This window comes from Megalops cyprinoides, chromosome 10, assembly GCF_013368585.1.
Source record: "Megalops cyprinoides isolate fMegCyp1 chromosome 10, fMegCyp1.pri, whole genome shotgun sequence".
Classification (NCBI taxonomy): Eukaryota; Metazoa; Chordata; class Actinopteri; order Elopiformes; family Megalopidae; genus Megalops; species Megalops cyprinoides.
Genome location: NC_050592.1, coordinates 31,379,116 through 31,403,866, shown reverse-complemented (window position 1 = coordinate 31,403,866; position 24,751 = coordinate 31,379,116). Strand labels below are relative to the sequence as shown.

The 24,751-nt window shown below is 44.8% G+C and overlaps 2 protein-coding genes across 4 annotated transcripts; one reads left to right on the top strand and one right to left on the bottom strand.

Annotated features, from left to right (window-relative positions):
- The first annotated feature begins 430 nt into the window (after positions 1-430).
- LOC118784843 (2-iminobutanoate/2-iminopropanoate deaminase-like) lies at positions 431-7,942 on the top strand. The gene is made up of 6 exons (XM_036539289.1): positions 431-666; positions 3,356-3,461; positions 4,237-4,291; positions 5,003-5,071; positions 6,614-6,669; positions 7,113-7,942. Exons 1-6 carry the CDS (start codon positions 602-604, stop codon positions 7,173-7,175), a joined length of 414 nt encoding a protein of 137 aa, XP_036395182.1. The 5' UTR covers positions 431-601; the 3' UTR covers positions 7,176-7,942.
- A 1,557-nt stretch (positions 7,943-9,499) lies between these two features.
- LOC118783940 (skin secretory protein xP2-like) lies at positions 9,500-23,821 on the bottom strand. 3 transcript variants are annotated; one of them, XM_036537873.1, is made up of 5 exons: positions 23,723-23,821; positions 23,354-23,461; positions 15,871-17,205; positions 11,621-11,727; positions 9,500-11,288 (listed from the first exon to the last, which is right to left on the bottom strand). In XM_036537873.1, exons 2-4 carry the CDS (start codon positions 23,445-23,447, stop codon positions 11,663-11,665), a joined length of 1,494 nt encoding a protein of 497 aa, XP_036393766.1. In that variant the 5' UTR covers positions 23,448-23,461; positions 23,723-23,821; the 3' UTR covers positions 9,500-11,288; positions 11,621-11,662. The 3 variants fall into 3 exon arrangements, with proteins under 3 accessions (XP_036393766.1, XP_036393765.1, XP_036393767.1); XM_036537872.1 differs by lacking the exon at positions 23,723-23,821 and having other exon boundaries at positions 23,354-23,712; XM_036537874.1 differs by lacking the exon at positions 23,723-23,821 and having other exon boundaries at positions 11,635-11,727; positions 23,354-23,712.
- Positions 23,822-24,751: the final 930 nt, after the last annotated feature.

Here is a 24,751-nt window from a genome sequence, read left to right as displayed (position 1 = left end):
TGGGATATGTAGTGCAATGCGTATGAATGCGGCACTGTAATGACGTTGAATTTGAAAGTGAAATACACGGTGATCTTGACTTGATTTACGGTGCTCTTGCATTCTTGCGTAGAGAGGTGCTGTCGCGTTTTGATTTCTACAAAATGCGCACCACGAAGCGGAATATGATCATATATAGCGCTAAACTAAACTGAAATGAATGTCTTACATTACTGTCCAAAAATCGATGTGTTCTGTGGCTATTCTGGTATGATGCAGCTGAGATTTACTCAGATTTTTGCTGACCCTTACGTAAACAATAATGCGCATACGTACAAGAACGGGAATAATATTATGTTAATACGTATACCGATGGATGTATTTGAAACAAATGGATAAATCGTACATCATCAAATTAACTATGCGTCTATCGTTGAGAGTATACGGTAAAGACATACTGGCCATCAGCTGACCTCTTCCGTGCACATTTTCTTAACCTCTGTTTCGAGTGGGCATGGGAGCATTGGTTGGACAGCGCCAGTAATATTTAGCACTGGTATTTGAGGAGGACCTTGAAATTTCTTTTGTATTGATCGTTCGTCTAGAGGCGAAATCTCCAGTCATGTCTGCGATTGTTAGGAAGATTATCAACACCGCAAAGGCCCCAGCAGCAATTGGCCCATACAGGTGAGAGAAAAAACTCGAGTGATTCTTTCACTGCTGTTATATGTAGTGAGTTTGCGAGCATGCAATGGCCAGGTTGGCTGGTTGTAAAGATTAAAGTACACGTGGAATAAACAGTTCGCCACACATTTTCGAAACACGAATTTTGAAATCGTGCACTTCAGCAGGCTACTCTTTTTTATTCAAGTAATCAAAGTTTACAACGGCCTTTACCAAAACAGGGAATGGGAATAACTATTTCCTGTGAATGAGACATAATCCCAATTAGACCATAGTCTACTATAGATTTAAGAAACGTTATGTTTCGTGTAAATCTTACAACGTTACCAACAGTCACAATTATCATCAAAAGATTTTCACTTGCGTTGCGTTCTGTGGTGGTTCGGCCACAAATACGTGTTAAGAAGACCATGTTCCCAATAAGGAACCCATTTGAGTGTCAATTTATCGAACACACCCAGACTGTGCTCGTAACGCAAAACACTGTTTTTTTTCTTTTTCCTTAAACTCGGATCATTGTTAAATTTGGTTTCAGGCTTTTGGTTTTGGTTTCAAATTCGGATTAAACTTCTTAAACCCCAACAGTAACATTTACAGCCATGAACAACTGTAAGCAACCTGATAATAAATCAAAATAACTGAATTAATTTAGCAAATTTTTCTTTATTAGATAATTAAGGTATGAATCAAGTCAAAATAAGATTCGTAACTCACGTATTCAGACATTGTAGGATGCATTGCAGCCTACGATAGATGCATAAAATAGCTAATGGGACATTATGTTTTCAGAAATGGAAATAATGTGGGCACACATTTCATGGTCCGACGGAATCCAGGAATTGTTACGACTCCAATTAGGGGTGTTTCCATCTCAGCCAATAGGCTTCGGGGGGAGGAGCTGCAGCGTGAGCGGGGATGGCAGGTGGTTCAGAATTTAGGGATAACTGCAGTACGAGCTTGGTACGATGTCATGCACTGGCCATCTGGTTTGTTCTGGTTCAATGCAGCCGAAACCCCCCAGAGGTGGTGCTGTATAGGTATCGGATATGGCCCGCCAACCCTAATTCGGCGGATGGCGGTATAAATGTCAGCTTTAGAACATGGTTTTGTTGTTCTACGTGTAATACACAAACTGTACTTCGAAATACTGCAATATGCATGATACACTGGTGTGGATGAATCGGAAGTCTTGTTACTACGCCAGGTGCTGGCAGTATGTTAGGTATGTTATAGTAACTGCAGGTGTGACGTGCCCTTATGAATAAATACAGACATGTATAATTAGTTTGATGGACTATTCTTGAAAAATGTGTGGATATGGATTAGACTGCCACCTATTGGTTGCAGTGTTTCCTAGTCCCAGTCCCCGGGGACACCTTATGTCTTGGTTTTCATTCCAACTCAGCTCTAGCTGAGCTCCAGCTCTAACTCAGATTTAATCAGGATAGATTGGTCTGGTAATTGAATACTGACCTTTTTCTGACATCTTTAGCATTTAATTTGCTCTTTGTTTTTATGACAGGAATGTGCTACCGAAAGTGAGCTTGTGCTAATAAATAAATATAAAGTTAAGTTGTTCATAAAGTATTTGGAATGCTGGGAACAAATTTGGGGCAGCTGCCACAAATAAGCTTATCTGAATTGCTCAAGTCCCCACTCAGCAGCCAAATACTCAAAATCAGTAGCCCTGAATACCTGCCTGTCTTGTTGTAAGGCAGTGTTTCCCAAACCTCTCCTGGAGGACCCCTTGTCCTGCATGTTTTAGATATCCCCCTGCTCCAACACAGTTCATTCAAATGATCAACTCCTTATGAACTCCTGAAGCTGCTTAATAACAAACTGATCATTTAAATCAGCTGTGTTGGAGCAGGGATAGATCTAAAACATGCAGGACAAGGGGTCCTCCAGGAAAGGTTTGGAAAACACTGATGTAAGGGACTCAAATGGCTAAAAATAATTAACAGAAACACATTTACCACCCTCCCTGTTAGAACAAAAACTTTCAAAACCCAATATCTGTAACTAACAGAATACAGCAGATACAAGTTAAAAAGAGGTCCAGATCAGTTTTCAGTTAACAGCTCAATGGAACCTAATTCATTCAGCTTAGTAGAGAGAGAAAACAAGATTATACAGTGTGCCTCTGGGAAAGGGGGGGGGGGGGGACACTGGGGTTGCTGTCTCAGTTTTCTCCCGAGTTATTCTCCCTAGAGCTTTCTAGTGACGTGTCCTGAGTGTTGTGGGTCATTCTGAACAGCAGATGGCAGTAGTACATTGCATTGGCTAGGTGTCAGCCACATGCTGAAAAACAAGACATCCTTATCATAGCTGCCATGGAACACATAAACAGGCATAACATTTCTAAAAGACAATATAAATCACACCAGTGGTCTCCCATCAATAACAGTTTCAAACGAACGGGGCTTTTACATTGCAACACTTTCCAAACCTCACTATTCAGAAACATTTGCCCCTGTTACCCTGATGTCACCTCGGGATGTCACCTCAGGGCTGTAACGTTATGCGGAGCTGTATCAAATGGCTAACTGTGACACTGAAAACAGCTCCATTCATCACTGCTTGGGGCTCTTCACAGGAATGTGGCGTGAAGAGGGGAGAGGCATTTCTGGGACAGGCGGCACCCCCCTCTCGTGCCCCTATCCATTCTCAGTGTGTATGCTCTTGTGTTCAGCCAGGCGGTGCTGGTGGACCGTACTATGTACATATCAGGGCAGCTGGGAATGGACCCTTCTTCTGGGCAGCTGGTGGATGGAGGCGTGCAGGCCCAAACCAAGCAGGTGAGAGGTCTGAATGACTGACTCAGCAGCTAGACCTATGAGTAAGGAGCAACTTCTGAACTTCAGATGGTGGACATGCATTGATATTGAGCTTGACACAAAAGCTGATCATGGCTTGTGTAGAACTCAGGAGGTGTGGACACAATGACTTGGTTTGTGCCTGGGTCCATATGTGTGACACGTACTCTCACACCTCGGTTATCATCAGGCCACACAGAGAAGACATTAACATTAACATTTGTATTATTTAGCAAATGCTGTTATCCAGAGTGTCTTACAGATTGCAAGTACAAAGTGCGTCTAATAATGGCATGAAAAGTTGCGCAAATGGGACACTATGAACCGTACTGGAGTATGCATCAGTGCCAGACACAGTGCTGAGATCACAAGGGTTTACTTGGTCCAATGTGTAAGTGCAAAGCAGTACACCCAACAGTTTAGATGTTTAGTTTAGACAGAGGTTTAGATGTGTTGAGTGCACCTGAGTGCAGGTATAAGCAGACTCACGATCTTCTGAGTGTTCTGAGTTTTTGTTGAATATGTAGAATTTTTGCAAAACCATACTTTTTAGGCAGCTCTTTTCTGTTTTAGATATTCACTTTGGCATTGGATTTCCCTTTGTTATTATTTTCCACTATCCAGTATATGTCAACAGGCACGTTGACACTATATGGCATGTGTTTACCTTGTGTGCGATTTAGTCTTAGCTCGTTGATGTCTGTGAAATGCACAGTGAAAGCTACAGTAATAAGAATCCTCTGTCCCATCCCCACAGGCTCTTGTTAACATGGGTGAAATCCTGAAGGCTGCAGGCTGTGGCTATGAAAATGGTGAGGCTGCTAAACAAACTACTGCTCACACTGTTACTTGCAGTCACAATGTTTAGAGTTCAGTCTCACAGGACCTTTGTAAGAGTGTTTGCCATGCTGCGAGTGTGTGACACCTTATGAAGACAATGTGCCCCACCCTTCTGTAAAAACGTCCATAATCATTCATTAATGTAACACAGTGCTGTACATACATAATACATTGTTGACTAGTGATTCAGACTGCATCCCGAAAGTCGGGATTGCCAAATGGAGTTTACATTTGGATACATCCTTTAGTCATTGGCTTGATGTCATTTGGCAACAAGCCCAGCAATGTCAATACTATAAAATCAGCTGGCTTGCTGGCTTGTATGTTACACCCACTAGCACAAATTACACAACATTAACTGGAATTCTCTTCCAAGAGTATCTCCAAGTGTGTCCAAGCAGACACAACATGTTTTAAAAGCCATGCATAAGTACTTTCCCTGAAATTCTGACCTCAAAGTAGCCCAATTTCATGGGAGTTTGACTGTGGCAGAATTAAAATGATCCTTAACAAACCTTTATTTATTCTGAAAATGCCACTGGAAATTCGTAGAAAATATTAATCAGATTTGAGTGGGAACCCTATGCATGTGATATGTCTTTTAGTTTGAACAACACATTGACGTAGGTGGCTTCCTCTAACATTGAGTTCTGGTAACAGAACTTTATTTTTGTTTTCTCCAGTTGTCAAAACCACCGTCCTTCTGGCCAACATGAATGACTTCAACAACGTCAATGATGTTTACAAGCAATGTAAGTAGATTTGTGAGATTTTACTTTTAATTAGAGTTACTTTTAATAAGTACTGAAACCTGAACTGCTTGAATAACAAGGAATGAGTGATTGAGGGGACAAACTGTTCAGAACTTGAAGTTTTGTCTTGTACTTCAAGGAGTGCCCACAGGGGGTCACTGTTTGCATTATGTATAGCAGGAGTCCATTGGGGTGGTGATGGGGGGGCTATTGTGGTGTACACATATGACATTTGAATATTTGCTTAGATATGCTTGAGTTGTCTGTATAATGGTGATCAATGCAAAACAGTGTGCACCATAGGTAAACATTAAGCATACAGTATGAATGTAGTTTTCCTTATTTCTCGCTTAACTTTCTATATTTTTCAACAATCATTTTTCAGATACTCATTTTAACTGAATATTTGATTCCAGTTCTTTTAAAAATGACTTTTTATTATACCAGGTAGTTAGCTTGCATGCTTTAATTCTGACATTTGAAGTCTTTGCCTTATGCACTGTTTGTTTCCCAGCTGGATATTTTCACAGGAACATTGTGTGCAGTTCAAGGGTATCCCTATATCTATGAGAAACAAAAGAGCACGAGGCACAGTGTAACCTGATCTCCCATAAGGCCGCTCAAACCCCGCCTCCTGTTTAGAGGGAGCATTCTGTGATCAGGAACACTGAACAGTGGGGGCATGAACACAACCCCCCGTTACCACAGTATTGCAGTGTTTGACCATTGTTCGATCAGACAGCGCCCACAGATGACTAGGTTTCAGGTCTGAGATTTAGCATTTGCATGCCAGAGCATACCTCAGATTGCTGTGACTGCAAAATACAAGGTTCAGAATGCCGTCTGGGGGTCGTCCTGGTAAATTAGGCTGCTTCAAGCCACAGAGGTCAGGGTAAGCTGTTCCCCTGGTGCCCTGCAAACAAGGCTTCCAAAGTCCAACTTTTACTGGAGTTCACAGGAAACAAAAAGGCAACATGCAGACCCAGGGACAGAAGTTTTTATGGCAGTCATGCATTCTGTACTACCCACTCATATATGTATGCTCTCAGCCAAGGTAACTGTCTTCTTGCCATTGTGAGGCATTTTATTACAGTGTGTTTAAAAAGTGGGTATCTGAAATCACTGCGCTGGCGAGTGGGCGGGGCACAGTTAAGTCCACATGGTAAATGCACACGCTGGGCTCATGCTCTTCCCGGCACGTGACGGCAGCAGCCGTCGTCCACGGGCACTGCGGCACTCGCGGAAGGAACCGGTTACAGCCTCTAAGGCAGGGCGGGACCCCCTATTGTATCCCTGAGGTGTGGGCCTGCGTGATTAAAGCCTCATGGAAGCGTTCAAAAAAAACAGGTGCGGTGCTTGTTGTCCTGGAAAAGGGAAACAACCCAACTGCAGATCAGTGAGATGAAGGAAAAAAAACGGTTTCAAACATTCCATGCTAACTAGCAGCATATTCTAAGTTTCCTGTTTGAAGGCTGGGGTTTTCCTGGTTGCAGCACCCGTAGGCTGGTTGATCTGTGCCTCTCTTTCTCTTCTTTCTTGCAGTTTTTAGCAGCAGATTCCCAGCGAGAGCAGCCTACCAGGTTGCAGCCCTGCCTAGAGTAAGCTCCTGACATATTTTTTCCCCATCTCTGTTTCTCTCAGGCCTGCTTGTGTTTGCAGGTGATTAAATGGAGACCATTACCTTAAGATTATGCAGCAAGGTAATCATGAAGCACAGTGGTTAGGCTGGGGGTGAATACAAGCACGAGGCAGAGGCAGAGTTAGGCTTAGGACCCCAGAGGGGCATAAGACTGAATGCTGAGTGGAGCTCTTGCAGTATTACCCAGGAGTAAGGAACCTCCTCTCAGTCGCTCCGCATGAACATCTGGTCACGTTCACATGTTGCGGAAGAAGGAAATGTGCAAAAATTTTTTAAATGTTCCTGTAAGCGGGCTGGATGAAGGTGCTCACTGTGCAAATAAATGAGATAATGCAGTGTGATGTGGTGATGCTGATTCCCAGCTGTCTGTAATCCCAGCCTTTGTCTCTCTCTCTCTAACAGGGTGGGCTGGTAGAGATCGAAGCAGTCGCCGTGCTGGGGCCCATCTCTGACGCCTCCTCCTGACTGACTTCCCGAAGCCAGCACAAACTGTAACTAATATCTGACACATACACTGAAACTCCTAGTTGACAGACCTTGAATTAGACACTATATGTAGCTCAGAACAGGTGTTTAATCTTTAATGTGTGTGCAGTATCGTCTATAGAGATCAGGTATGCTGTAGGGACTGGCTGTCAGTATGTTCAGTTTCGCTTGTTTACTTGCTTAATTATCGTCAAACGTAATTGTAGGCTCTCTAATCCAGTTTAGATCAAAGTGATAGCATTTTGCTCTGTGTACTGCCCTCAGTGAAATGGTTTGTTACTGAGCGCTTCACAGATCGCATTCCGTGAAAACAATTCATGAGATGACCAACAGGAACACTTTACATATGGTTAAGATATAAACTCTTCTGCTCCTGAGGGGACGAAGAAAGAAAACCTTCATGCGAATCTGTTTGGGATCAAAGTGTGTTTCTGCTAGGCCGGAAGGCGGCCATCTTGGCTATGATCTGAGCTCCAGACCCTGTCAGTTTGCAGTTTTCCCTCATTAAATCGTAATGAGTAATGTTTGCTTCCGCCTTCAGGCCAATTACTGTGTGCTGTGTGTTCACCCAACTCATGTTTCAGCCAGCTGCATGGCCTGTTATGCTTGAAAAGGTCCTGCAGGCAATGTCTGCATTGCGTTGCCATGACCTCTCTGTTCTGACCAATCACAACAGAACCAGGAAGTGCCTTTTCCGCCCCTCCACTTGCTGCATTGTAAGAACAAATAAATCATTACCTACTTCTCACGCACTTATGTTTCATTTATTTTGTTGAATGTGTTAAAATACTAATAAAGCTGTGGCTCTAAAGTAGCTCAGTGGTTAAGGTGCTCTCCTTGCTGGTTAGCCGAGCTGTATGGCCCAGGCCTGATCCCAGCTGTGTTTTTTTTCCTGACCGTCACCAGGAGCCCACAGTGGCAGAACAAATCGGCTTTCTTTCACTGGGGATAGTGGTGGGTTGGTTGTTCATGGCTTCCTTGTCTCCACTCTCAGGCACACAGCAATTTGTGAGGCGACTGTGAGTTGCTTGGATCAGTGGATCAGCACCGATCCTCCAGTGAGCACCTACTCCATTGTAGTGAACAGTGTGACGTAGTAGTAGTGTGTACAGTAGCTGTCTGTGTACTTGTGATGACTACATTCATCTTACTTCAGCGCTCCCGCACAGGTCATAAAGGGGGAATAAAACAAAAAAACTAATATAGTCATACAGGTGTGTGGAAAAGTTCATCTGGCCTGACAGCGTACAAAACACTACATGACGTGAAGTTAACTTCATGACATGAAGTTAAAACACTGCAGTGGCAAAAGTCCCTTTTTCTTTTACATTCAGCAAAATACATTCATCTTTCTTTCAGTCATTAGCCTGATGTCATTTACTGTCAAGTTCAGCAATGTCAGTGTGCTACTGCTGACAAATCGGCTGGCCAACCTCATCCTCATTGGCTGCACAAAAGCATAGGTGGAATGTTGGCCAGGGGCTGTTCAAAATGGCTTTAGTGTTTTTGATGTTTAGCATTTTTGTCAGATTTTTGCAGGTATAACCAATCCTGCACCCATTTGAACAATATCTGAAGTCAGTGTGCTGTTAATAGAGTGAGATTACAGCATTCATACTATTTACAGCTGTGCATGTGAATGCTACGCTGAAAACTAACAAAACATAGAAACAGAGGGAGATGAATTTAATAGGCTTGTGTTCATCTACTTCATTTCACATTCTGTACACTTCTGACAGGTGTTTGGTCTTTGTCCCAGTCTCTCAGCTCACTGCACTCATTCTAGAATCTAGATCATTCTGGTTAAACTGCCAGCAATGGAATGGCATGTAATTAGCATTCCGTTGTGGGTGGAGAGTGTGTTTGAAATGTGTTTAAAATCTACTTGTCAAGGAAATCAAATGTTTAAAATTTAACTCAGCTGCATTAGCACGACTCTGGTAATAACAATAATCCAAAAATTTGTATTAAGAACAGTTATTGAATACATTTTCTGTAATTTCCTTGTTTTTGTATTGTTTCTCACAGCACTGCAATAAAATGAAAGTCAAACAAAAAATACTGATTCCCATTTCAAAGGTAATGATAAAACCCATTTCCACTCAGCTCTCTGTTGTCATATCCACCATCATATCAGAAAATGAACCCAGGGACGAGTCTCGACCTGTGAAAACATGGCAATATCTATGGTCACACTGTGCATCTAATAAAGCTGAACCTGGGTCAGGGTAAACAACCCTTTATCCTCAGTCACTCATTCACAGGTCTCTCTTTGAACTCTGAACCCAGACCAGCGCTGTGTGCGTTAGTGAGAGCATCTTTATTTATACTGTACACAGAGTAGTTGGTGCATTGAAGACAAAGTCTGGGTGCGTATATTACAGGTAAAGGACCGTTCACAAAGTCCTGCATAGCAACAGAGTATAACAAGGCACTTTTTCCCCTGACCCCCCATGTCATTTACTTACTACACTGCATACTATCATCATTGTTATAGGATATAGCTGAGCCCTTTTTCAGAAGGCATTTCAGAAGGGAAAACACATTGCAAACAGTCCTGTCATTTACAGTTCAGAGGAGGTATGTGGAGCCATTGGAAAGCTGAGTTGGTGTCAAAAACCCTTCCAGAGGGACTTCCCATTTTTTAACAAGCTGTGCAATTGTTAAAGGGAGTAAAGGCATCTGTGGAAGTGCTAGTTTGGTGCCGCTCTTGGATGTCCGTTTGTGACCGCGGGACAGTTTTGGAATGGGCATGGTTTAGTGCATCCCCCTCCCCTGTGTTGGAGTGCTGGGGTTTACGCCTGGGCCCTGTTTGGTTTTCGCTAAAGAGGGGCGCATTTCGGAATCGGGGATGGGACCTCCTGGGGGGATCTCCTAGGCACGGTCATCTCAACCCCCGGATGGGGTCAGCCCGCGCGAGCGCTGCCCTGGGTCGGGGAGGGCTGGGAGCGGAGAGCTCCACAGCAACACCTGGAGCCGCTTTGAGGGCATGCTGTGCAGACAGGGCGTGGCAGCCTCTGGCCACACCTTCAGCAGCATCGGGTTGCGAGAACAAAATCTCACTCACCTGGTTATAAGCAAAGTGGGCAAAACTCGGGAACTTTGCAATGGTTCAACATACCGTTCAATATAAGACATACTTGTTTTTCTTCTTTTTTTCCTGCACAGAACTACAATTAGGCACACTTACAAAAAAACGAGTGAATTACATAATATTTGCAACGGGGTCAAATCAAGTTACTCATAGACCTGCACGGTCAAGAAGAAAGAGACATTTATATAGCAGTAACATGCATGCAAGGTAGCAATCTTATCAAAACTCTGCTGTGATCCAGTACATTTGGACCAAGCTAGCGCTTCAAGATTTCTCTAACCTCTGTGTAAAATCAGTAAGCTGAATTCCATATTAGCAGGATTTAAAATAACATGCGGTGGTAAAGCAGGTTAAGTTTTCTTCTTCGGGCTTAACCCCTCTGTCTCAACACTTGCGCACATTCTTTATTCACAGTTATATTTTTGGCTTTCATTCCTTGTGAGTGGATGAGTTAAGTAGTAATGAACTTATGTAACATACCTATAGTACATGCCTTGAGACTACAGTGTTAATTCCACACTGGCACGTAGAAAGTGGCAATGCAGCCTCTGTCGTAAACATGGGGCTTTCACTGTCTGCTACAGTAGGATATACTTTCCTCTTGTTTGTCTCCTGTCTGAAATGTAAAGCACAATTCAAGGCCTGACCTGGCTTTCAAGCACTTCCAAGTTGTTCATGGTTAGCTAAGTGCTAATGTGACTGGGCGACAGGAAATATTTACAAAAAAAGAGAAAATACCCGCCACCACATTCACAGGAGAAAGGCACGATGGTGTTGACAGTCAGTCTCAGACCGCGTCTTGGCAATGGGCAAGTGGAAGTTTATCCCATGTGTTTTTCCTTGACCCTGTTCTTCAGAAAAGAAAATTAACAAAAAAAAAACAACAACCAAAAAATTATGTCTTTGGAGTATGAAGGGTTTTTCTTCTGTCGTCTTGATGGAGAACAATGGAGTTTGGAGAGTGAAGGAGAGCCTGGTTTGCTGTTTCTCACTGGTGCCTGTAAGGCAAGGAAAAAGGAGCAGGGTCAAAGCTGAACAAAAGGCTTGGAGGAGGAAGGCTGAGAATATTATTGAAGCCTACAGGTTGTGCAGAGGAGCTCTTGTTTTACTTATTAAATTATTTATGTGGGTCAGCGGGCTCATTGGATGGTTTGCTGTCATGATCATTTAATGACCTACTACGGTAATTAACTGATCATGACCGTAAACTGGTCAATCAGACTGCTGACTGTAAAGAACAGAGGAGAGACCAAAGGCATTCCATTGTTAAAAAGGCTTACTTGTTTACCTGATGTTTTCTAGGCATTTGAACTTAAACCCAAACACTTACAATATATCTCTCACCAGGGGCTTCCTCCTTCTTGAGGGGTGCCTAGTCGTTCTTTTTGGCCTCATCACTTCCTGTTACTGGTGAGGCCACTCCCACTGCTGCTGTGCCTGGAAACAGGATCCACACAGAGGAAATCAGAGCCGTGCCGCTCTCCCAGGTTCAAGAGGGGGCTTAGCGCTGATAGCGTATCTCCGAGAAGGCACATGCATGACATTCCAGCACTGGGGGTCTATGCTGACTGTGTCCACGTGCAGACTCTTGAAAAACTTGTCTCCATGAAGAAAAACAAAACCAAAGGGGAAAAAAAACAAAACAACCAAAAAACCTCACCCCTCCTTGAATAATCAGAATACCAGGGTTAGCAGAACATCTTGTTCGGCAGAAGCAGTTGAGTGAAGAGGCCGACCCTGCAGTGTTGCTGAAATAGACTGGGAGGTGCAGGCCCCGCATAAGAGCTTGGCTGGAGTTATGTAACACTTCACTGCACGTGCGAGTCTGAGGGGCCCTCACCCCACACAGTACAGTATGTTCTTTCAGTGTTTCAGAGAGGGCATGCTGTTAAAGCGTTAAATATTGGACTTTCTCTCGTGGCATATTTACTTACATTTGAAACACATACAACATTCAAGCTCCACCAGGTTTCTCTTCTTCTTGGAAAGTATGTTAAATGTAATTCCAGGTACAAAGAGAATTTGATGGCATTGCACTTAAACTACAATGGGGCACAGTGTATCCTCAGAAGGCTACTTACAATATTGTATAGAAAACTGTAAAGAAAGTGTGGAGCCTTACATTTACAAAAAATGTGGGAAGGTGTCAATTCTTATTTATTTGGAAAAAAAAAAGTATTTACTGAATGTACTCTCAATCCCGTCCTTTTCACACATATTCATTTTCTCAGTGATTCCCATTCTGGGACTACAGGACTGGGAGAATCTCACCCTGATATCACACTGCAGTGTGGTGTATTTGGTCACATGACCACTACCTACTAAGGGACATAAAGGGGAGTTTGGCAGGGCTGAGCCTTCAGGGTTTATCCCTTCCCCTTTCTGAGGGCTAGGCTCTACTGTTGACTTTTCCATCCATACATTCCTTTTTTCCCTATCTATTCAAACCCTGCCTGTTCCTACCAGGTGCTGCAAACGGATACCATCACCTTCATTTCCATAGGAAGCCTGCTTCTACTTTCTGTTAAATCTGAGGGTTGGGGTACACAATTTATTTAGATGGTGAAAAAGCCACTATGGAAATCCACATACCTAAAGTACTAGATGGGCTCATTTTAACACTGCTCTCTTTTCTAGATGGGTACAGGAATGTGTCACCTTTTACACATTCCAGGACACTGCACTCTGAAGAAAAGGTTTTGGTCTTTATCAGTTGGGAAGGCACATGGTATGTGGCAACCCACAATTTGCCGGAATAATTCCCCCTGGGCAAACAGGAAAATGCCTTCCACAGATCCCATATCGAGTGTATCTCAACATCAGCAGGTGCTGCAGCTGTCTCAGTTGCGTTCCCGAAGCAGGCTCCTGTTTTTGAGTTGCATCACCGAAAACATGTTGAGAACACGTTAAGAATAGAAGCTTCACAGCGGCACTGATGTCAGACGAGCCCATGTTGTTTATCTGGTACTCTGGTGCGGTGCGCTGCAGTCGCACAAGACCATCATTATAAGCACCCCCTTTAGCCCGGGCGCGAGGAGGGAAAGAACTCTTGAAGAAGCTGACATCTTTTGAATCACGGAGGGGGGGGGGGGGGGACAAAGGGCCCGATTCTCTCCCGCTCTCTCCGCTAGCCACTGCTGAAAGCCACAATGTACAGTTCACTGGACGCGCATTTGCATAAGTGCCTGCCGAGTGGATTTACATGTCTTATGTAATCCACGGCAATGGTGGGCAAGACCGTCGGCACAGCGACGCGGCGCGCCCCGAGCTGGGGATGCGTGACTGACGCCGTTGTGCGGAAGAATTCGGGGAGAGTAGGACAGCAGGGAAAGCATGACACGCCGAGGGGAGACGTGTGCTCTCAGACCGCAGTGTGGTGTGGCCGCTCTGTGACTGCTTTGTCCCCGGCTGCGTTAATTGTTCTTTTCAACCCGCAAAACAATATGCGTTCTGTTCATAGGTACAACCGGGCCTATCAAAAGGCAGCTTTGTATGGAGAAAAAATGTCAGAAATGTATTTTTTTTTTAATCTAAAGGGCATGTAGACAAAAAAAAAAACTGAAGGAATGTGCCTGAAATGACTGTCCAAATGAAACACCTCCACACAGGTCACACCTGCTTTGATACATCCACACACATTCCCCGGGTTTAATCCTCAGATGCTTATTGTTTTTAACAGAGAGTTTCAAGGTACTGCTCCACTGAGATTCAGTGTTTAAATCCTAATAGTGCAACCAAGTTTTGATATTTCGAGTTGAAGACAGGCTGCCTCATAAACATCCGTCTTGACACAATCACCCATTCCCACTGTATACGGTATAATTAATTATCTACCTCCCACTTGTTCGTTATGGAAGGGAACAAACAAATGTACTGTGTACCCCTTGGTAACCAGCTCTTTAATGAGGCCGCTGCAACCTCGGGAGAGCTGTTAAGTAGCAAGGGTCCACCCGAGCTGCTGCCAACTGCAATGGTACCAAAACTGGAGGCAGTGGAAACAAAATCAGAGGCAATAAAACTACAGTGAATGGTAACAAAGGTCAGACTGTACTTGTATAAGAAATTATTCTGGATTCGAAGACACACTAAAGGAGTTCCATTGCCGTCGAATATATAAGGTTATGTGTTTGGTTTCAGGCTCACTAACACAAATGCCAGTCAGGTGTGACCTGCCAATCTGATGACTTCAAGGCATTTCGTACCTCTGTGGGCTTCACATGTGTATGTATAATACATGCATATGTCACAATGCTTCTGTTTCTCGTGTGCATTTTAGTCTGATAGATGATGCTGCACCCTGAAGGAGCATAGGGTTACGGAGGTATTTTTAAACCACCCTCTGGTAGTAACTGGAAAAACAGGTCATCTGAGTCACCATCAGCTAAGTGACTCCAATTAAGAGAACGGCTAAGGTGGAATGACTGGCAGAAAACCCTGTGGATGTCCAGTAGGAAGAGTGGCAACTGCTGTGTGCTTGTTTACCCATAATGCACTACTCTCTTTGGGAGCACACAAAGCTAACCATTTTCCCCTTCAACTTTACCACTCATAGCACAAGTATGAGCTAGAGCTGAAGCTCAGGTTAAGATGCCATTAAGGACAAGAAAGCATGTGTCGGCATGTTAACAATCAGTTTGTGCTGCCAAGCTGATCCTCATCTTGCTTATGAATGTGAACAGATAGGGATGCCCCAAACCAATACTCAGTATTTGTATTGGTCCGATACTGGCCAAAGTCACTGGATTGGACATCGGAAAAAAAAGTATAATCCGATATGATCCATTAGCCTAAACTATCGCGTAAATGCTTAAAACCCTTTCGCGCATACAGTCACACTGGTGCAATTATAAAACTAGATTGGAAAAATTCTAGTTAATTTTAGCTTTGAGGAAACAGCGATTTAACATTAAAAGTATAGCAAATGCTAACTGAAAACTATGAGAAGCTTAATAACGCTAATGAAAACATAATGAACCATGTAACGTAACACGTGCGCTACATAGCATAAAAATAAGTTACGTGCGAAAGGGTTAGGCTAACTAAACTTTGAACAACTTTGAGCGAATTATACTTCCTTTGTTATTCTAAACACTCACATTTAAACTTTTGCACAAAGTTGCACTTTAAATTTCATTTTGAATGTTTGAATGGTGCTGACCAATCAAAAATGCTGCTAAAAGTTCTGTGTGTGAAAAGGTTTAAAGAAAAAGAAGCAGCAGTATTGCATAACTGGGTCATGTTATGGACTATGTATTTCTTCCTTTAGGGGAGTAGAATATTTGTTTCACAGTTTGAGCATGATGCTTTTTAGATGGCTAGGTTAAGCAAAGTGCATCCAGACAAATGTATTATTAACAGCTTAGCTGTTTAAGAGAGGGAAAAAGACAGTATGAGATTGGTATCAGTATCGGCAGATACTCAAGGTTGTGGGATCGGTATTGGACAAAAAGTGGGATCGAGCCATCTGTTTTAACAGAGCATTTGGTAGGCAGAGACGTGGCATCAGGAACACACTTAATTTGTATTGAACTTGGCAGTGTGGCTGCTACAGAGAGAGAAACAACAGACTTAAAAACGCACCTTCCACTTTGGCCTCAGGGGCGGGGCTCTGGGTGACCTCTGGAGCAGGGGTGGAGGTGGGTGGCTCCGCAGCAGCTGGGGCGGGGGCTGCAGCTGCACCCTCCACGGCAGGCTCTGGCACGGGGGCCGCTGTGCTCTCTGCTGGCACACTGGGAGCCGCCACTTCCTCTTTCACGGGCTCCCGAGTGCTGGGCTCAGCTGCCTTGGCCTCTTCCACTGGTTTTTCCTCAGCGGCTGGGGCCGCTACCTCTGGTGCAGGTGTGTCTTTGGTTTCCTCCACCTGGGGCTGCACCGCCTCTTTCAGGGCTGGGGCAGGCTCCGCTACAGCGGGGGCTGGCTCAGCTGCAACGGGGACCGGCTCAGCTGCAACGGGGGCCGGCTCAGCTGCAGCAGGGGTTTGTTCAGCTGCAGCGGGGGCCGGCTCAGCTGCAGCGGGGGTTTGTTCAGCTGCAGCGGGGGCCGGCTCAGCTGCAGCGGGGGTTTTTTCAGCTGCAGAGGGGGTTTGTTCAGCTGCAATGGGGGCTGGCTCAGCTGCTGCAGGGGCTGCCTCCACTACAGTGGGGGCTGGTTCAGCTGCAGCAGGGGCCGGTTCAGTTGCAGCAGGGGCCGGTTCAGCTGCAGCAGGGGCCGGTTCAGCTGCAGCGGGGGCCGGCTCAGCTGCAGCGGGGGCCTCCACTACAGTGGGGGCTGGTTCAGGTGCAGGCGCCTCTGCAACTACAGTGGGGGCTGGCTCGGGTGTAGGGGTCTGTTCCACAGAAACAGAGGCCTCTTCCACTGCTACAAGTGCAGGCTCAGGTTCAGGAGCTGACACTGGTGCAGGAGCTGGCTCAGGTTCAGGGGCTGAAACTGGTTCAGGCGCTGGTTCAGGGGCCGACACTGGTTCAGGCGCTAGTTCAGGGGCTGACACTGGTTCAGGGGCTAGCTCAGGTTCAGGGGCTGGTTCAGGGGCTAGCACTGGTTTGGGGGCTGGCTCAGGTTCGGGGGCTGACACTGGTTCAGGGGCTGGCTCAGGTTCAGGGGCTGGCTCAGGGGTCGGTTCAGAGGCTGACACTGGTTCAGGGGCTGGTTCAGGAGCTGATTCTGGTTCAGGGGCTGGCTCAGGTGCCTGTGTCTCTGCAGGAGCCTCAGGCAAGGCACTCTCTGCTGGGGCATCGCTGACAGCCTGGACCTCCTCAGCAGCTGCAGAACTCTCCACGACTGCAGCCGCCACAGGTTCCTCTACCTCCACGGCGGCTCGCGGTAAATCATCAGGTAGCGGACTCTGAACAGGTAGCTGCATCTGGTCCGCAATGGTCTCACAGTCCTCGGCGATGACGCCATTTTCATTACGTCCCACTGTCAACATCACAGGAAGAGAAGAGTTTACACTGGCTCTTACAGTAATGCATGCACACAGCCCACTCCCCCAGTCCTGAAGGCTGAACAGAAATCCTACTGCTGCACTTTAACATTTACTGTCCAAACAAGTGATAGGAACACTGCATCACATTGAGGAAAATACTTGTGAAGTTGGGGGGCAGTTTCACAGCAATTCAACTACAGTCCAGGAGTTCATTTCCAATATTCCATCCTAATACTTGAACTGACATAGACTGGAGTGAACTAGGGTGACTGAGGGCGACTGTGAAGGGGACCTAGCCCACCTGCTTGCACTGCAAGTGAGGGCAAACACAGTGCTGTGGAAAGTGGAATCTCATGGCCTTGCAGCCCCCAGCTTACAAAACTGAGCAAACAGTCCTAACTGAAAAGCTTCATCTCAAGTTTGGCTTCTTGACCAACTCACCTGGTTTCTATGTATTTTAGTGTTCACGGCCTTTTGTTTTTAATGCACAAGTTAACATTCAATGTGATATGACCAGGTTGTAAATGGATTTATTTGCCATAGCAACACAAAACAAAAGTGACACCTTTGCAAGCAAATGGTAACTTGGAATTACCTAAGGCATGCCTGGGTGATGGATGAAGACAAGAGGGCCTAATTGTCAAGATTGAGAACCCTTTTGAAGTTAATATTTAGCTGTGATAATTGCCCACAACTGCAAGTGTAGCCTTTGATAAGAAAGTCTGCTAATCAAACAAAAAAACATAAGTACAGATTTCCACTATTATAGTTACGGAAGGTACTCTGGTTGACTGGTTTGCTTTGGAGGGTTAGTTTGGTCTGAGGAACAGGCCCCCTTCTAATCCAATGGTTAATGGAGAATTAAAACGCTTCATGCTGTGACTTTGTAACACTCTTATTTTCCAAGCTGAAAAGCCTTTTTAAATGAAGTTATTATCTTAAAGTATTTTTCAATTTTCCAAATGGAGAAGACTGCCACTCACCTGGCATAACCAGTGTTACCTGTTTTTTTTTCAGCAATCAAAGTCATGTTGTTATTCTCCAGTGAGGATTCTACTGTGTATCTTGTATATCTTTTTAACACAGTAGAAATGTAATTGTATTTAAAATGTAAATACTGTTGGGAAAATGTAAATGCACGGAAGCTTCTGTGCTCTACCCTGTTCCTTTCTGCAGGGCAAAATAAAACGAGAAGAAAAAAGAGAGTCAGGTCCAGATTGTTTTTTTTTCCCCCACCAACCGGTTTCCTGGGATTTGAGTGAAAGTTCTTTGAAATGTATAACCGGTATTCCTCAATTTCACATTTCATAGCCGGAGAGCTTCCTCTTTTTTATGAGTCCGACAGGGAGGACATTCTCTGAGTTCCTATCAGCTCTCTTCGGAAACAGAGACGTAAACGGAATACCGAGCTGGGCTTCATACGCAGCCTCCTCTGCATGCACCCAGAGCTTCAGTCTGGGAGAACACCAGCGTGCAGCGGAACAATGGTACTGTAAATAACTCCTATTGATAATAAGGAGAGGAGGAAAAAACAAGGGGGATTTAAGATTTAAGATTAAGGAGGTTCAGTTACCCACTTTGATAAGGGATCCATTGTTCAGGTTAAGTCAAGTGACAGGATGCACTTCAGCCTGACGTGACAGTGGTTTGAAATCATTAATAGGCACGCAGCAGTGCCAACATTCAATGAGAGAGAGCATATCAGAGCAAATTTATTTGTACTGAATGGATAAAAAAGTGTAAGTAAACAGAGTGGAGCCCTGAAAAGCTGGCTTCAGCAATGCTGTGAGGGTGGATCTGATGGGGGCACTCAGCAAAAACACAGAGAAATGCACAGGACTTGAAAGGCCCCTTTTACTGGCTGAAAATGTGATTTATTGCAAACTGCATGTTTGTCTTAGACCGGGGGAGAATGCACACACTCCCAGTACACGTGAGGCTAAGAAACCCACGGCCTGGATTCCTGCAAGTTTGACAACTTTCTCAGATCAGGTTCCTTCTTCTTTGTGAATTAATGCACCGTTTAAGGTGAGCCGCGGGTATGAATATGAAGCATGGAGGGAGTCTCACGCACACACACCTGAAGTACAAATTTAAAAGAACACACTGGAAAAAACCCCATGGAAATTGAGAAAGAGGGCATCAAGTTAGGCAGAGATCCCCATGTTCCCAAGATAATCTCATTTCATTCACTTCCACGAGGCTCCTCTTCTAAATGGACAATGCAGCAGTGATATTTTCATGCACGACATATGCTAAACGATCAAATTAAATGCCAGCCTCCAGTCGACGCGCCAGCTTCCTTGTTCGATTTGAGCGGCAGGCCCACTTCAAGGCCCCCAGGGGCAGAGACTGGAAAGGAATGTGATGGGCCAGCACAAAAACACGTTCAGCCGCGCGGTGACTGGGGGGAATAAGAGAAAAGAACTGACAAGCACAGACACACAAAAACCGCAAGAAAGTAGGAACCGGGGTTGGATTTATCTCAAAACAGGCCATGGCATACTGAAGGCATCACAGCCATGGAAAAACAAATCTGGCCTTTCTAAATGCGATGTACAAGCAATGCCGTGGTGCTTATGTAACAGACTGTACAGAGGAAGGAAATGGCTGGGCCACTGTGCAAACCATGGTATGGCTTGGGGGGTTTTCACTGAGGCGTACCTGGGTCAAATTACATGCTCTCACGTGGCTTTGTCAGAGCAGGATAATGAGACTGTCTGCTTCTTGCAGAAGCTGGGTAGTGCGTAGGTAGGGGTAGTGCGTAGGGGCAGTGCATAATATTAGCCCAAGATGGGCCTGGTCTTTCATTTCACCCCTCCCCTAACATGAAGCCTCCTCCCCCACAATTCCTCCAGAACCCACCCATCACCACGGCTACGGCGGCTCCTTGAATGATGCCACCCCACCAAAAGCTCTACTCTGGAGTCTAGGGGAATCAGCTGATCCACAGCCACACAGTAACACTGCATAAGTTGTGCTTCCACTCCCTGTGCGCACCATCCCCCACGTCTCCCCAGGGTGGACTCGGCCGTCCCTGGCTGAGGTGCTGTTCACAGGGAATGCCTCAGGCTCCAGCCCCAGCAGGGCCCTGTCTCTCCACGCTCGGCTGGGTGCTTCGTGTGTCAACACCGACGGCAGCCAAAGAACACAGCGATGGCAGTCAAAACAGTCCCGAAATGGGGGGTGCACGGGGGAGGGCAGGGGCGTCGCTGTCACCCTGGATCCCTGACAATCTGTAGTGACAGCTCGCTGACTAATGCGGGGGCCGAGGGGACAGTACATCACTATCTCTCCGCGCCACAATAACAGCTGGCGACAGGACACAATCAAGCTTGTCACTGTGGCACACGGTACGTAACGCGCTGGCACCAGCAAGAGGGGCGCAGGTGACCGGGTGCGGGCCGAGAGCCATTCCTGCGCTCACTAGAAGAGGGTCAGGCAGCACAGGGCAGTGCGGCCACTCTGAAAACCCCAACCGCATGCAATTCTGGACCTCCACTGCAGCCAGGTCAGGACCCAACAGGAGAAAACACTGCTGCCATTTTGGGGACTGCAACAGGTGCAGACATAGGAGAGCCCATGCAGTAAAGGCACAGATGCTGTCAGCTGGCACCCTACACCCTAACTGCAGTTTACTTGATCCCAAATCCCAACAAAGGTGTGCAAACCTACAGAAGACCTGTAGCGCTTTTTGAACTAAAGAGTAGAGTCAATGCATGCTCTGCGCATACGCAATTACATAATGCCCTCAGCTGCGCATGGTGCAATGGGGACATGCGATGGGGCCAGTGAATGGACAATATCGCCTGTGTCATTCCTCATGCTGGGTACAGGCCTAGAACACAGACCCACATGCAAAGGCCAAACAAACGGCCCTGTCAAACGCACACCCCGATTCTGCGCTCCATTCTGTTGGAATATCAATGGAATGGCAGAATACAGAAGGGGCTGATCTGAGCAGCCTCTCCCAGATAAATGCTCTTCTGTCTCTTTAATATCCAACAATACATTGTTCATACAAAAACACCTCCAGAGTGAGATGGCTACCAGGACATAGCCTATCTGAGCCTTCTGTGAAAAGATGTGAATGCTGTATCGTTTCATATTGTAACTCAACCTTACCATTACCATATACCATATCTATAGCACAAAAAAGGCTAGACAGTGGCATGAAAATTCAGCCCTTTGTGTGTTGAAGTACCCCAATAAACAGTTTGAATACCTGGGAGAGGCCTTATATTTCAGATACCCTGGTATAGCAATGCTCGTTTACTGTTAAAAGTTCTAACTGAAATACTAGCTCATCATCAGTTCTAAAAGTCTGGTTCACTCCACAGCTTTTTTTAATAAATGTCACTTTGTGAAACTCCTCAGTTTCTGCATCGCACGAAATTAAGGAAAACAAGAGGCCCAACAGGCTGTTTTTGAACATTTCTCCACGAAACTGAAAACACTCTACCTCTCCTGCAGTTTCCCCTCCCCAGGGCACGAAGAGACGCACAAGCTAATTTTTCACCCACCGATGGGTTAAGCTAAAAGGTTTACACTGTTTTTGTGTATCAGGCGTGTAGCATGAGAAGCCAGAAAGACAGGTGCTGAGTGAGCTTCCTCCAAGGCAAGCAGGTTGGTCGAGGCCCTGCCCCGGGGGTACAGATGTACTTATTGGCCTAAGTCCATGATCTCTTTCAAAAAAACAGATTTTTCAAAATAGCACAAAGCAGCAGGGAGCAAGGGGAGGGGACAGCCAAGAATGCCTTTGTTGGAAATGGAGAGACATATCCCCCAACTGCAAGTCTCACTTTGGACACCTCATGACACACGACACCCGTAACTCAGTAAATGCATTTCCTGTGGGTGGGGACACTGACCGAATGGGTTAAAGGAAAGAAAAACAACCAACTGTTCTGACATTTTCAAACCCCATTTCTGAGATGAGTCAAAGGTATAATGAGCATGATGAGGCAATTTGTTGCGCTTTGCAGACATGCTGATTCAACAAATTAAGGCATAACTGCTCACAAGGTTCTCCTTAAACAGCCAAAGCCACTTGAGGGTGGGAAGAATGGCAATTTCACAGATCTACGACTCTATTAAAAATGGATTATTTGCCAGGAAATTCTCGTGTGATAGTAGAAGCCTTTGAAGCATCATTTCTAATTCTTTACTAAGAACCTAAGTAGAATTTATATGCATTTTATGCATTTGATTTGGTGCAAGAAAATCTTTTGATATGCCTTTTTCATTTTGTTGCATTCCTTCTAGCTAAATTAAACCCATTCTAACGTTCATGTTTATCAAATTCATATTCCATGATGGTCTACAAACCAACACTGAAGGAAATGTTTGTTCCTGTCCATTGCCCTCTGTTACGTAACTCTCGGCTCCCCATCAATGTCGACTCTATTTACCATAACGAAGACGGCGAAATGCCTTAGATTTGGGCAACAGATGAATTTCATGTGTTCTGAAATCAATATTCCAAATTCATGCGTTTCTAAATCTGTATTTCACACAGCAAAGTAGACATGCCTTCTAGTCACCAAAGCACTAAAAAACACAATACATAAATTCAACACACTTCCCAATTCCATTTGCACAATTAGTTGGGTAGTTACATAAGATTCCGTGAACACAAAAGACTATGCATATTAGCGATAAATACAGTATGTAATTTGTTATATTTCCCTGTTCAAACCTTTGTGGTACGATTTTATCTGCAATCACTGATGCTAACCAATTCGAACTTTTGATTGAACCTATTCAGGGCGAATTTAACCACTGCATGTCGTACCGTTGATCTGACAAAAAAAAAAAAAAAAAAAACAGAATCATTATCTAGCGAAGGAAGAAAACGTAAAAATGTGCGAAATTCCAGGTAAGTTTCAGCGGAACAATTTCACTGGGACATTTAGATATATTAAGCGACAGGCACAAAGGAAAGTCATGACAAAAAAAACACTTAACATAACGTATACAAGTCTAAATGATCAAATACACTTTTATCGTAAAAATGCTGAATTCTGAACGATTTTAAGAATTCGTGCGCGGTCAAGAAAGGATTCTTTCCAGCAAAGAAAACTTGCCAAAACTTTGTGGACGTGTCATTCGCCCCCCAAGAGGGGTGATAGGCAGACTTACCAAATGTGCCCTCTCCATTGCTTTCCTCGGGTTTGGTGCCTGGTCTGTTGCCTTCTTGCGCTACTGTCTGCGTACTAGATGAAGAACACCCCATCCTGACTTTGAAAGCTAGAACAAAGATTGGGACCTAGATTTTTACAAAAACCCACAAAAACAAATGCCTGTTGCTCTGAAAACAAAACACTGACAACTTCAGCTTTATGAAAACACGCGACTCTCCTCGGTTTCTATGACTAGCTGAACATCATAATCCCCCTTCAACTGTTTATTTATGCATGCCCCGCGCCCTCACCATCCGGACCACGATTTGTTGTGATCAGTTACCATACGAACAGGGAAAGTGAGGTTCTCTCCCGAACTTGCACTTACATTATTCAGGCGCCTCTGGGAGGACAGCTGAGAGCATGCGTGGACAATTCCTGCAAGTTAGTAGTAGACTACCTTGCGGGAGAGTCCGCCTGGTGGAAAGACGCGCACAGCCCAATTAGGAGAGCAAAAACATAGCGGGTTTTAAATTCAGTACTGCAATGAACAACCAATGCAAATGTATCCAACTTGAAACCTGATCCATTCCGGTAAATTGTTGGTGTTGCAAAAACTGATTGAATCAACATCAATCGTGTTAAAAATGGTGGTTTTACTCGAGAGACAAGATGGATAAACGAATGATTTTGACTGTTTTGATGATATTCAAAGTCCTGTATCCCTGTCATACAACTGAATATGAGCACTGCGAGAACAGGCCTTGTGAGGCCATCGTTTTAATTTAACATTTCTTCATTTCACAACGCATTTCATCCCACTCTTGATTGCATTGACAAATAATACGCCTTATATATTTATCATTTATGATTCATATATAAATTCTTTTCAATGAGTGACATGATTCAGGCATATGTAGTTCCACCCTCAACGTGAAAGAGATCCAGGTCCTGTCAGTCCATTTATTTCACTCGTAGGATACGTGCGGTCTTTTTATTGAGCGCTGCTCTGTGAATGTGTAACAGGAATTTTGCGGCAGACAGACATTAAACAGACGTGACTGTAACTAGAGTGTGAAAAAGCCAGTCGCTTGTTTTCTCAGAGCGCAAATGCCTCTCATTGTTTGTGCACAAAGCCTGTCATTTTTAATAGCAGAAGTGAGCCAAGGGTGACATAGACAGGAGACTCTGGAGCCCGGCAGTTAGACCGAGCTGTCTGATGCCATTAGTGCATTTTGTGATAACTGGGAATTCAGCTGTCAGTGGTTTGCAGTAGGGAGGAGGAGGAGAGACAGACAGAGAGAGAGGGTGGGAATAGTGAGACAAAAAGACGGGGAGAACAGGAGATTTTAAAATTTGTTTTAACTGGAGCCACTGCTCTTGCTACCCAAATTGGCTCAAGACATACTCCAATTAC